This window comes from Lygodium microphyllum, chromosome 8 (assembly GCF_053477565.2).
Source record: "Lygodium microphyllum isolate KBCC chromosome 8, Lygodium_microphyllum_v1.1.10, whole genome shotgun sequence".
Classification (NCBI taxonomy): Eukaryota; Viridiplantae; Streptophyta; class Polypodiopsida; order Schizaeales; family Lygodiaceae; genus Lygodium; species Lygodium microphyllum.
Window position 1 is genome coordinate 75,235,886 of NC_141142.1, and position 15,101 is coordinate 75,250,986.

Genomic DNA, 15,101 nt, shown 5'->3' on the forward strand with positions numbered 1-15,101 from the left:
ACATAATAGCTGAAGTATGTTAAGGCTTATTAGTTGACATGTTCATATCACTGATTAAAGATGCTTATTTTGCCAACACAGTTACCAAATGAGATATACGAGGGCATCTTCTCCCACTTCATCTTTTCTCTTTCACTTGTGCTAAATGATGCTCGTCTATTTCATGCCTATGTCACCATAATCTGTCAATGTAATTTAGGCTTTTAACATGCAAAGTGACGATCATGATTTGACTAGTTTGCTGCTGAATCACTAATCGTAGGTGATGAGTGTTGGGACGTCCATTGGGAAAGTAGGGTTTTATGGCTCAGTGAAAGAGAAGCTATGGTGTTTGACTCATATAGAAACTCTCAGGCAAGTTCGTAATGCAATATTTTGCCTCAAATGTTGGCAGAAGTCCGTCTGCTGTTTTGATGTTCAGATTGTGTCTAGACTCGATCTGGAAGCTTTCTTGGTGTTAAGAGCGTCTGGATCTGTTCATGCAGTGTATGGGATTTTCAAGAGGGCACAAAGTTAGCCGAGTTCAATGATGCACGCCTTAAAGCTTCCACAAACTGGGCATCATCCCCAGTAAGTTTATTTCATCAGTGAAGTTTCACTGTGAATAAATAGTCTTTATGGAGTTCTGAAAGAAAATCCTTAAGTCATTTTGCATCGACTACTCTTTATGCAGCCATATTTTATATTGTAAGCTAATTTGCGTTTGCCACGCTTTCCCCTTGCGTCAGGTGGATTACCTTGTGCACTGTCACTATTCACCTGGTTCTGACAGCCTTTGGCTCATAGCAGGCAACAATTCAGGGTCTTTGGGCTATTTCCCGTTAAGTTATGGTGGGCATCAAACAAACACAGGCCCTAACGCAGGTATGATTGGGCCAGTGAGTGCTGTTCTTGAAGGTGGCCACACAAGCATTGTACGAGCCGTCTGGTCGCCTGCATGGCAAGAAGAGCAGTGCACACAGCTGCCAGGATTGTTGTGTTGGACAGGCGGAGAAGATGGACGCCTCTGCAGTTGGTCCGAGGGAGCCGCGGGTCCTGAACCGGGCAGAGCTTGGGTTTCTAAGGCACTGGTTATGAAAAAGTCATCACGTTACAAACAAAGACACAAGCCTTATTAGGCCCTCTTCACAACGTTTCAAGGCCAGGGATTCGTACCCTCGTCTGGATTTTGTTTGCCAGGGAATGTCTCAACATTTGTGTCAAGCTTTCATGTTTTCCTTTTCCGAATCCACGATATAGTGGCTTGTAAAAAACTGCAATACATCCAGAGTACTCTTGCTTTAAGAACTCTGATGTTCTGTGCAACGGTTGCCAAATGTACAATACAAGGCTATTTGGAGTATTTCTTATATATAGGTTAAAGATCGGAGAAGGATGCAAGTATTATAAAGGAAGATGATGAAAACTGGATCGTACAATGAGTCAATTGTTTGTACTGCACGTTCGCAGATTTGAAAGTCCAGCCTCTCACTTAATCATACAGTTGGACAATCGGACAAACTAACAAATGTCAAGCTTGCTTCGAAGTGGATGTTCTACTTACATTCTAATGATAGTAGGCTTTTTGAAGGAGTACATGGATGTTCTAAAGGGTAGAGGGGCCATTCCCCCACAAGTTCAAAAAGCCAAACATGTAGCTACCACCATGACTAGACTTTTACTAATTTGCTGAAAAGTGTTATATTACTAGCCCCCACCCATATATTGAAATATATATAACAACCGACTTGAATTAAATCCTTTTCCAAAAAGTTGGAAAACCTTCAATGGAAGGATAGGTTGCCTTGATCGAGTAAATTAAGTTTCACAATTCAGGAAGAGAGTAGTTCATGAGTTTGTGATTATTTTGGACCTTGAAAGTTAGTGAATTGATGCTATGTAGGGTAAAGGAGCCGATAGTGTGGTGCAAGACCAATAGCATTAGTCTTTTTTTGGTATAGTAAATGGGCAATGACTACTGTAGAAAGTAACAACCATTTGATTTGCAAATGGTGGTTTAAAACTTTTTACCATATTGTTTCCTTTTTGGAAAATACCAAAGTTGCTCTAATGCTTTGCATTAGAAGCGAGCATTTTCCATATGACGATTATATTTTGCTTCATTGATTCCCATTACATCACATGTAAATATTTTTGGAGGATGATGGGAAAATAATGGGCATGGCTTGAGTTGTACTTTTTAAATCATTTGATAGTGAACAATACACGTTTCTCTAAGTGTCATTGTTGACTCCTCTAACTTATCTATAAAAAGTGTTTAATAAATGAGTGTCTCGCTAGAGAGTTTGCAAACAGACCTTTAGGACATTTATAAGTAATTATCTTGGCCAAAATTTCACCTTGTCCTTGAAAATATTAACATTGTTTAGTGGCCTTTTAAGTACAAAATTTAATTGTTTGTGGAGTTTTGACAAGAAATGTTGGTCATGTCTTCAATCTCCTTTGTTGCATTGGTTACCTTGTGCCCATCAATGGTCAAGAACAAGTACATCAATGATAACCTTATGGTCAATTCTTTATTTCACAAATCCTCACATGGTAAAAGTTCCATAATTAGGCCTTCAATTCATCATCCAAGTTGGAGTATATCTCTTTAAAGAATATGAAGTGATCGTGTGCTAACTACTAAGATAGAAGTATTTGTTGAGTAATCCTTTCCTATCATTTTCAACTCAAAAAAAGTACAAATAAATTTATGTATTCTTCTTATCAACCAAGTATCATAATGTTTCTTTTCACTAAAGCATCCTATGGTTTACTTCCACATATTTTGCTTTTATTATGTCTTTGTCCCTCCTTTCATGTGGCTTGTTATGAACTTTCCCTCATGCCATTAAGCTTTCAGTAACATGACCTCACATTTCGAAATTCTTGTCTTCATGATCCTTGACTATTTGTTCTCATGATCCTTGTGGTTTTCATTGTCATGACTCTTTTGCTACAATTCCTCACAAGAAAAAACTTAACTTATTTATGTGTTTCAAAGTGACTTTCCATTGAATAAAAGAAAAAGAAAAATCAGTGTTGCCTAAATAGGGTATATCAAGACGTGTGATGCACATTTACACGGTCACCTTGCTTAGAAGTAATCATGGTTTTGATATAAATTTCCTAATAGAAATGTAAGGCTATTGTTAGTTGGTGGAAGGTTACCAAAGTTGTTAGAATGAGTGGATAATGTTAGATAGCTTCAAGATTACTCATTAGTCATCTCCAAGTCAACAATGTAAAGGGTATGAAATATATTGGATGGCTCTAATGGTAGTCATCTCCAAGTCAATTGTTTGAAGGGTATGAATTATGATGGGTCTCTTCTAAGGCAATCATATTCAAGACTTAAAGATACTTGTTCATTCTTTTTTCAAGCTGGATGTTGTGCTTAATTCCTTTCTACTACTAGTGAGTAGCCAGACTAAGCACAACATGGAGACAAATGTGTCTAAATGGGGATACCCATGTAGAGAAGACGAATAGTGCTTATCATAGTTTTGGTCAAAGGTGTTCATTTGCAATCATGATTCTTTAATCATCTTGACTTAGATCTTGGGTATTCAAGCTTTGTGCAAGATTTTCATAATGATGCTTGTTTGGTTGGCAAAGTCTATGCAATTTGTCATTCCTTATTGATTTAGTGTAGGATCCTTGAAAGCTTAAGCTTATGGGTAGCTTCACTCAAAATTTAAAAATTTTCTCCTCACTCCAAAAATGGCTTCCTCTCCTTCCCCCAAATCTCTTCCTTATAACATGTGTAGTCAAAATAAAATTTTTGGTGTCTTTTTGCAAGACATGCTTTCAGTTTGGTCATTCTTTTACCTCCATTCCACAAATCTTCTCAGCTCTCTATGCTTCCATCTTCTCAACCATAGCCACACAGCCCCAGCTTCTCTCAACCATAGCTACATAGCACCCAACTTTTCACTTTCTTCCATGGTCATTATCTTAATCTCCATTCCACAAATACATAGCCACATAGTCCCCACTCCCAGCCGCAACCTCATAGCATCGAGCCTCTCTCTTTCTTTTGAGCATAGCCTAGCCACACAACCCCCATATTCTCCTAGCCATAGCCACCTAACTCCCAACTTTTTCTATTTCTTCCATTGTAATTTTATTTCTTCAATTCCACAAAATTTATCATCTTTCTGTGCTCACACAGCCCTCCTTACTTTCATTCCCATTTCAATGGTAGCTACATTTAAACAAAGGCGACCCCGTGATTCCATATATGCTATCTATATGTACACAATACGAAGGATGAACATGGCAAATGGGAAGGAGTATTGTTCAAGAAGGATTCATTGGTCTATATGTAACCTCTAGCAACAGGGTCTCATCAAGTTTGTCACTAAAAAATCATTGGAAGGGCAAAGGACTTGGGTTTTGGGAGGCTCGAGATGGTGGTCTCGTTGCATTAGTTCATGTATGGTGTGAAGGACTTGAAGCTACCTCATAGGACTACTTAACAAATTTTCCCCTTGAATTGTAAGTCACTGCTTTTATATTCTCAACTTCTCATATGTTTTTGAGGTTTTTACTACTCTCCTATCAGACATTTTCCCTTCGAATCTTGGTGAGAACCAGTCTTTGGAAAGCTTGTCTAGGACATACAAAGTTGTGCAAGTGGATGTCGGTGAGATAACGATGATTGGATAATCACTACAATATCTTTGACATCACAAGATTTTTTTCTATAAGCTCATGTATATAGTGCATATATCAGTTGATTCATATGGTTCTCTTGAATTACTTTTTTGTCCACATCTCAATTCTTTGGAATGGTCCATTCTAGATGAATGGACGCTTCAGACATTAAAAACGAAGATCGTACATGACATTCATCGCTCACTGAGATTCAGGAGAGCTTCAAGATCAATGGGTCTTTCTTCCTGGTTTGTAGCAATTAATGTTTTTGCATATATTTTCAAAAGTACTAATGAGCATCAATGTCCTTTCATGTTCATTTGTAAGGACGTAATTGATGACTTAATTCCAATTTTGAAGATGAATGAAATGAAGTGGATGGGATGCACAAAGGTGAAATCTTTTCGTGGAAAGTGGTGGTCTCTAGTATTACATTTTGTTACTTGATTGGACGTTGTGCTTCTATTATCAACGTTGTGGATGAAAAAAGTAGGCCAATGGATTCCCTTGGAGTCCACTAAAGACATGGACAAGCATTTGATATTCAAATTCATATGCCAAGTGGAATAATCGAGCCAATCACAATGAGTGATTGTTGGAATCTCCTTAACATGTGAGAGCATCTTATATTGATGGAAAGCATTCATACGGGCAACTTCAACTTTTGTATTGGTGGTAGAGGTGGCTTGTTTAATATTGGAATTGTTTTGTTTTGGTTGGGACGACATAGTAGTTCAAATCTTATTTGGTCTTTTTACTTTCAGATGGATAAAATATAAAAGAATTATATGTTATTGAGTGCTTCACAACAAGTCAAAATTTTTGTACAAAATGATGTATTAAAAAGTAACCATGAATAGATCATTGGCTTTTATTTTTAAATATTTTAGATTCTCTAACATTCTATATTTTGGGTTATTTTGTGATTTTATTTTTTTAATTTTCTAAACTGTACTAACATAATTTAATGTATTTTTTTAAACTAAAATTCTTAATTCTATGACCTATAAAAACCATCCACTTGGTCTCATTTTCATTTTTCAACTCTCCAACTACTTCTCCTATCCGAAGTACCCTTGCACTTGCCTCCTTCACCCCTTCTTCCTCAATGGATCACACTCTTAATGGCTTCATGCAACTCCTTCAGGGTACAAAATTAGTTGAGAGATCAGATCTTTACAAGATCTTTTGTCCCAATATCAAGTACTATGATATAGTATTGTGGTATGGTCCAAACCTGCAATACCCTATCAAGTACATGAACACATACTTACAAGAATGTACCCTTTTGTTCCAAGATTCCGACGAGAAATGTGTGCCATGCAATCTCTTGAAGTACGTCAATGGCACGGACGCATTTCAAAAGCGCCTAGGTTAGTTTGTGCAAATCTCACCCCCGCCTACTTTAAGCACCTCACTCTTCGGCAAGCTAGGGAATATAGCTTTGATCAACATGGCACTAGCTACCTCTCATGGATTGCCACTTTTGTTTTGTTCCTCAATGAAGGTGAAGATCCAGTTGTAGTCATAGTGGATGCTAAAGAGCATGTGGGAGGCTTACTAAAGGATGCCCTTGATCCAAATCCTTCACCAATGGACAATGCGAGAGAGGAAGCAAAGACTATAGAAGAGGAAAAAGCTCTAGACCTTATGGTTGATAGAGCCATAGTTGCTATGGATAACACCACCTTAGGAGGTGGCTCAGGTGAGCAGGAGACTACATCCTCTGTTGTTAATGCAAATTATCACATAGATAGAATGAGCAAAGTCTTCATCGATAACAAAGAATTCGTGTTTCTCCATGATGTGGATAAATTTTTTGGAGTGAGGGAGGATGAGGCATTGCCAATACTGGCAATCACCAATGACTTCCCCCTCGTGTATGATAATTTGCCTACATAGTATAAGCCACCAAATTTCCTTTTTTGATTGCACACTAAACGGTTGAACAAGTGTGCTATCTTTTGTATAGGCCATGGCATAATTCATCAATGTAAGTTCCATCCTTGCCAACTTGCATCCCTTTATGATTTGGCATTCATCAAGCTTGATAACAAACTCCAAGGTTGAAACGAAAACTTGGCAATCATAGTTGGTACAAACTTAAAAGAAACAAGTGTATTATATTGAGGCCATAATGTTAGATTAGGACACGTCAATACCTTCCGAGCATTGCATCTTGTAGAAATGAGCCATGTCACATTACAACTTAACCAGGTCAACAAAAATATTATTGAAGTTATCATAGTCATAATAAATATTTCTAGCTTTAGTTCCCTCTACTTCCATTTTTCCAACAATAAAAAAACTCTCCTATTAAATCAGTAATGTATATATTTCATGTTCATCTTATAGCTCTTAGCTGAAATGGACAAGGCAAAATCATGTGCTTTATTTTGCTATGAGCCAATGCAGTTGCTATCATATCGTATAAACCCTCATAGCCTTGTCGAGTAACCCCAATTGTATCACATGCTATTTGAACTTCTTCTACGGATAAACTATTAAGAACATCTATAAGAACCTCATTTAAAGCAGCAAGTAGGAGAGCTCGATATCGAGGGTCTCTCAAATTTCAATCAAATGCTTACATGTTAAGAATGCCTTTAGAAGCTCCATTTGTTGACCCTCATCTTAGGCTTTAGCATCATATTGAAAAAGTTCCTAATAAAAAATAGACATTTTAAAGAAATAAAGTTGATTTAAATTGTCTTTCAATAGAAAATGACGAATCTTAATGCTTACACACATCTTTTCGTGCTTCACCATTCAAAGTTTGATTTATTGATCTTATAGGGCTTTTTGCAACACATTTAAAGAATCTTGGGATTGTAACACAGATTAATGAGTGCTATATAACATTGATTGATAATATTGATGGATATGAATATTCCATCTAAGCATTTGCAATAACCAAGTAGACCATTTTTACCATCCCCGATAAATGTAAGTAATAAAGAAGTGAATTTAAAAGGTGGATTTAACCTAGTGCTCAAATCATTAGGATACAAGGAACCATCCATCCAAAGATGAATATTTTTATTTTCCTCTAAACAATATTAAAAAGCAGTTTTTACATCTAGTCCATACTTGCTATCTTCATCTATATGAACATGCAAATCCACCTTTCTCTTACGATTGCTTATGTCCCTCATCAATGGTTCCATTAGAGAAAGAGAGAAAATGGAGTAGATTAAGTTTTCATGGGATAATACTGATTTGGAACGACTAGAGGACAAAAGAGAGCATGAAAAATGCTTAGATGCATATATAATATAGTTAGACACTACTAGAGATTCAAAAGACCATGTTTTGAAAAGGGAGAGAAAATGTCACTTTTGGGGATCTAAATTAGTCCACCCTATTGATGTGGCAATTAAGAGAAGTAGTGGAGCATAAAGTATATAACTATCTCTATAGGGTCCTAAGTCTCACATGTGTGGGTATTAAAAATTATGAGCCGATTTTGAGGGCCTTCAATGTAAAAAAGTATATAGAAAATGAGTATTTCAACTTGCAATATAATTGGATGCCTTTTGAAAAAAAAAAATAGAATAAAAATAAATCAAAGTGGTTGATGTGACACCTTTTAAAGAGTGGCAAGCCCTTCTTGGAGGATGAAGTGATGTAGAGGGTCTTTAGTACAAAAAAGTATATAGAAAATGAGTATTTCAACTTGCAATATAATTGGATATTTTTTTTAAAAATATCATTTTTGTAAAATTTTATAAAAAGTTATATTTAGGGGTAAAAATAAATCCGAGTTGCTAATGTGGCACTTTTGGAAGAGTGGTGGTTTCAACTTAGAGAATGAAAAGGGCTAGTTACTAGGGTGAAAAGAAAGGGAGACTCCCCTCCTTTCTATGTAGGGTCCACCACAAAAAGTGGGTGAAGCTTAGGAATGTAGAGGGGATAGGAACAAAAAGGCATGCAATGATGACCATTGAAGAGGGACTAATCCAAGATTAAGGATTCCTAATCGATTTCTTACAAGGCTCTTTTTTGAGTCCATATTCCCCCTAATGGTAAGTTCCTTGAAAGCTTAAGCTTATGGATAGCTTCACTTTGGCATAATCATTTGAAGCCACTTTTTCCTCTAGCAAATGAATAAGTATGACTTAAGATTTTGAGTTTTTTGGAATCATTTTGAACTTCTCAAAGTCACATGTACTTTGCAATTGTGGGTGAGTTTATAAAATGATAATGATGAGATTTTTTCACATAGACATACACACTACTGAGTGTGATTTGTTTATTTCTAGTTTACACACACACACACACACACACACACACACACACACACACACACACACACACACACACACACACACACACACACACACACACACACACACACACACACACACACACACACACACACACACACACACACACACACACACACACACACACACACACACACACACACACACACACACACAATGAATCATGATTAGAGGAATCATCATTGGTGACTAAAGGTATGAGAAGTGTGTTTTGGCAAAGTTATTTGTTGAGAGTATTCTTTGCCATTCTGTTTGGTTTTTAATGTGTCTACGGCATGGACAAAACAATACATCTCCATTCTATCAAGTATTATCAATATCTTGAAGTTGGAACAAATAACCCAAGATTTATGGGGAAAGGGAGATGTGAAGTAAAGAAATGTGTGTGTGTGTGCGCGCGCGCGTGCGTGCGTGCGTGCATGCAATACATCTCCATTTTATCAAGTATTGTCAATATCTTGAAGTTTTGAAACAAATCACCTAAGATTTACAAGGGAAGGGAGATGTGAAGTATTGATGTATATTCTTTTCCCCTCTATAAGCAAATATGTGTGTGTGTGCAAGCACGCGCACGCCTGTGAAATTTACAACATTGTGATATTAAACATGGAGAAAGCAATGCCATATGGACATAAAGGTGTGGCTAAGCTTCTAAGGGTGATATGCATTGAATTGCAAAGGTAACTTTTGAGCAAAAAGATAAGGCGATGCATAACTCACTAGGGTCACTCCAAAATATAATGAAAAAATACCCGTTTTATAAGAAGAGCTCACTAATAGAAAATCAAATATCAAACTTTATATCTAGAAGAGCAAAGATCTAGAAAGCTTTGATCCAAAAGTAAAGGTGAGATATCGAGAGCCTCAAAGTATACATCAAAGAGAGGAAGACCCAACAAGACATGGAAGCTAATATCAAGATTATAAAGGCTAAGAAGGAATCCAAAGATAAAACAAAAGAAAAATTGGTAGAGGTAGTCGAGGATTCCTTTAATAAGAACCTATCTGTAATTTATGTTATAAAATATGTGGCTAAAGTTCTAGCTTAGACTTTAGAAAGTGAGGCCATTTTTTGTCTAATTAAAAGAAATCTTACATTGGATCCAGTGAAGACTTCCAATGATACTCATAAAGATATAGAACTTTAAAAGTGTTGTTTTTGAAGTAAATACTATAGAATTTTCTTGATAATAAGATAGTGAAACCATAGAATGAAAGATAGTTCAACCATGTTAATGGAAAGAAAACAGTAGGACTAAAGCAAGGTAAATCAGGAAAAACAAGATTTTTAAAGCTCAACCTTGTTGCAAACAAATATCCATAAATAATATATTCATCAGGTACATTGCAATAGTAACCTAAATTTTCTATTGAAGCGCATTTCTATTCAAGTTCATTATCTACAAAGAAAAAGGCTTGAATGTCTCAAGCTTGCCATCCACTCAAGATAAAAATATAATTACTAGGGATATTTTTCAAAACCCATAAGTCCATCCTACAATAATAAGATAGTGAAACCATAGAATGAAAAATAGTTCGACCATGTTAATGGAAAGATAATAGTATGACTAAAGCAAGGTAAATTAGGAAAAACAAGATTTTTAAAGCTCAACCTTGTCACAAACAAATATCCATAAATAATATATTCATCAGGTACATTGCAATAGTAACCTAAATTTTCTATTGAAGCACATTTCTATTCAAGTTCATTATCTACAAAGAAAAAGGCTTGAATTTCTCAAGCTTGCCCTCTACTCAAGATAAAAATTAAGGATCGAGTTATGATTTTTTAAGTATAATCACTAGGGCTATTTTTCAAAATCCATAAGTCCATCCTACAATAATAAGATAGTGAAACCATAGAATGAAAAATAGTTCGACCATGTTAAGGGAAAGAAAGTAGTATGACTAAAGCAAGGTAAATTAGGAAATACAAGATTTTTAAAGCTCAACCTTGTTGCAAACAAATATCCATAAATAATATATTCATCAAGTACATTGCAATAGTATCCTAAATTTTCTATTGAAGCATATAATAGTCTTATCTGAGCAATCTGATGGTAGCCATATTATACTCAACTATCTCTTGACTTTAATAATAGAGCCAAGGATAACATATTCCTACGCTTGTGGACAAGTCTACCTATTCTATCAAGCTCAAGGTTGGTGGCACTTCAAATCAACAAGTCTACATATTTCTGTACATTTGCTATCATGAGAAGAAAGTCTATGAGCTTGAAGGTCTTCCTCTTATATTTCCCATGTAAAGCTAACTCTAGTATAGCTTATTCTACATTTATAGTAGCCCCAAAGTTGGATCTAAACTTAGCCATTATCAAATTCAAGTTTGAATATTTGGTATTTTGATTTTAGAAGTGGCATGCTCTTACAATTTCAAAGACAAAATATTTTTCAAAAAGGTTTCGGCTTTGTCATGAAATCTAATATAAAAGGTCAAAACAAACCTAAATATGACATACAAAAGGTTTTGGCTCCGTCATGAAATCTAATACAAAATGTCAAAACAAACCTAGATATGACATATGCTAAAACATCTTTTGCAAGCCGAAAGCATTATCATTTGCCGTAGGAAAAATGGTAGGAGTTTGGTGAAGGATTTCCTATCTGCATCATGAACCTCGATACAACAATTCAGAAACTACCATATACACATATCAGACTTTTTATTTCTTTAGTAAAAAAATGCTATGGATTTCAACATCTTGTTGAGTTTTCCAATATACAATAGATACTTTAAAAATTCACATTTCAATGTCAAGTAAAATAGTCATATTAGACCAACATGTAAACAGCTTGAGCCTCATTGAACATGGGAATGAGCAAAACATTTACCACTATTCTTACTTCAACTTGAAGAAAGAGATTAAAAAAGCCTTCAATCTATAGATGAACTTTGAGGAATCCAAAAGCCAAGAGAAATTTAGAGAGGACATCAGAGAGAACACATAAAAAGAGTCGCTTTGCCTTTCCTAATGTAGTAAGTATGTGTGCTAATTCTTGTCTTCATGATCCTTGACCCTTAGCTTTCACAACTATTTGCTCTCATGATCCTTGTGGTTTTCATTGTCATGACTCTTTGTTACAATTCCTCGCAAGAAAGAAACTTAACTAATCTATATGTTTCAAAGTGACTCTCCATTGAATAAATGAAAAAGAAAAATGAGTGTTGCCTAAATAGGTCATATCAAGATGTGCCATGAAGATTTACATGGACCTTTACCTTGCTTAGAAGTAAGCGTGGTTTTGATCTAAAATGTAAGGCTATTATTAGTTGGTGGAAGGTTACCCAAGTCGATTGTCTTCTACAATGAGTGGATAATGTTAGATAGCTTCAAGATTACTCATTAGACATCTCCAAGTCAACAATGTAAAGGGTATGAAATATATTGGATGGCTCTAATGGTAGTCATCTCCAAGTTAATCGTGCAAAGGGTATGAATTATGATGGGTCTCTTCTAAGGCAATCATATTCAAGACTTAAAGGTACTTGTTCATTCTTGTTTCAAGCTCGGTGTTGTGCTTAATTCAGTTCTACTACTAGTGAGTAGCCAAACCAGGCACAACATGGAGACAAATGTGTCTAAATGGGGATACCCATGTAGAATAGATGAATGGTTCTTATCATAGTTTTGGTCAAATGTGTCCATTTGCAATCATGGTTCTTTAATCACCTTAACTTAGATCTTGGGTATTCAAGCATTGTGCAAGATTTTCATAATGATGCTTGTTTAGATGGCAAAGTCTATGCAATTTGTCATTCCTTGTTGATTTAGTGTAGGTTCCTTGAAAGCTTAAGCTTATGGGTAGCTTCACTTTTGCATAATCATTTGAAACCAAATTTTCCTTTGGAAAATGAATAAGTGTGACTCTTCTAATTTGAGTTTTTTGGAATCATTTTGAACTTCTCAAAGTCGTATGTACTTTGTAATTATGGGCGAGTTTATGAAATGACAATAATGACATTGTTTCACACAAACACACATACTACTAACTATGATTTGTTTATTTCTAGTTTGCATATATATCTATGCAATGAATCACAATTAGAGAAATCATCATTGGTGACTAAAGGTTTGTGAAGTCTATTTTGGAAAAGTTATTTGTTGGGAGTGTTCTTTGCCATTCTGTTTGGTTTTTTAAGTGTCCAAGGCATGGATAAAACAATGCATCTCCATTCTATCAAGTATTGTCAATGTCTTGAAGTTTTGGAACAAATCACCCAAGATTTACAAGGAAAAGGAGATGTGAAGTATTCATGTGTACCCTTATTCACTCTATAAAGAAATTTGTGTGTGTGTGTGTGTGTGTGTGTGTACAATACATCTCCATTCTATTAAGTATTGTCAATGACTTTAAGTTTTTGAACAAATCACCTAAGATTTATGGGGGAAGGGAGATGTGAAGTATTCATGTGTACCCTTTTTCCCTCTATAAAGAAATTGATCTGTGTGTGTGTGTGTGTGTGTGTGTGTGTGTGTGTGTGTGTGTGTGTGTGTGTGTGTGTGTGTGTGTGAGTGAAATTTACAACATTGTAATCTTATACATGGAGAAAGAAATGTCGTAAGGACATAAAGGTGTGGCTAAGCTTCTAAGGGTGCTATGCATTGCATTGCAAAGGTAACTTTCGAGGCAAAAGATGGGGTGATGCATGACTCACTAGGATCACATCGAAATCTAGCAAAAAAATACAAGTTTTATAAGAAGAGCTCACTAATTGAAAATCAAAGATCAAACAACATATCCAAAGAGCAAAGATTTAGAAAGCTTTGATCCAACAATAAAGTCAAGATATCGAGAGCCTCAAGTCAACAGGAAAGATAGGAAGATCCAACAAGACATGGAAGCTAATATCAAGATTATAAAGGCTAAGGAGTCCAAAGATAAAACAAAAGAAAAATTGGTAGAGGTAGTCAAGGATTCCTTTAAGGACCTATCTTTAATTTTATATTATAAAATATGTGGCTAAAGTTCTAGCTTAGACTTAAAGTGATACCATTTTTGTCTAAATAAAAGAAATTATATAATGAATCTAGTGAAGACTTCCAATGATACTCATAAAAATATAGAACTTTAAATGTGTTATTTTTGGAGTAATTATGGTAGAATTTTTTGAACTGCTTTAAAATATGAAAACACACATAAAATTCAAGAATATTTGGTGTTCTAATTTTAGAAGTGGCATGCTCTTACAATTTCAAAGACAAATGATGTTTCAAAAAGGTTTTGTCTCTGTCATGAAATCTAATACAAAAGGTCAAAACAAACCTAGATGTGACATACTCTAAAACATATTTTGCAAGCCAAAAAGCATTATCATTTGTAGTAGAAACAACTATAGGAGTTTTGTGAAGGATTTCCTATCAACAAGGACCTCAATACAACAATTCAAAAACTACCATATACACAAATCAAACTTTTCATTCTCTAATAAAAAATGCTTTGGATTTCAACATCTTGTTGAGTTTTCCAACATATAATAGATATTTAAAAATGTCACATTTCAATGTCAATAAAATAGTCATATTAGACTAGCATATACATGACTTGAGCCTAATTGAACATGGAAATGACCAAATCATTTACCACCTCTCTTACTTCAACTCAAGGAAAGAGATTAAAAAAAGCCTTTAATCTATAGATAAACTTTGAGAAATCCAAAATCCATAGAGAGGACATTAGAGAACAAATAAAAAAGATTTTTTTTGTCTTTCCTAATGTAGTTAGTGTGTGTGATATTACTCTTATCAACAAACCTATTATTGGTGCCATATCTACTTATTCAACCCTGTAGACATGCTGATGCTCTCTTTTTTATATGCAACCCACACTCTTGGTACTTGCTGCTGTATTTTTACTAGCATGGCTACTACAACAAGTTTTGTTATTGCTATTATGCTACACTTTTTTGCACTATTAACTCCTATTACCTCTTGGACAACACTACTCTTCTTTCCTTAAGTACCTTGTTAAAATAGAATGTATAAATGGAAGCATGAGAATTTGTTATAATAAATTGCACAAACACAAGAAAGAAGAGAAACATTGCAAAGAAAGAAAAACACTACAAAAGAACTCAAAAGATAGATGCTCAAGAAATGGAATCCATATACCAAGACAAGAGCGGTGGAGGGTCACTATGTATAAATCCTGTAT

At 35.2% G+C, this 15,101-nt stretch overlaps 1 protein-coding gene across 2 annotated transcripts in view; it reads left to right on the plus strand.

The window, feature by feature from the left end:
• LOC148032463 (Transducin/WD40 repeat-like superfamily protein) overlaps nucleotides 1-1,729 on the plus strand; it is an 82,072-nt gene extending 80,343 nt beyond the window's left edge. The window contains exons 6-8 of one of the 2 annotated variants that reach the window (XM_087683134.1): nucleotides 263-354; nucleotides 486-570; nucleotides 729-1,725. In XM_087683134.1, coding sequence (XP_087539260.1) covers nucleotides 263-354; nucleotides 486-570; nucleotides 729-1,118 — 567 coding nt within the window. In that variant the 3' untranslated portion in view covers nucleotides 1,119-1,725. Of the gene's footprint in view, nucleotides 1-262; nucleotides 355-485; nucleotides 571-728 lie in introns of both variants that reach the window. The other variant, XM_087683135.1, reaches the window with a different exon arrangement.
• The last annotated feature ends 13,372 nt before the right edge of the window (nucleotides 1,730-15,101 follow it).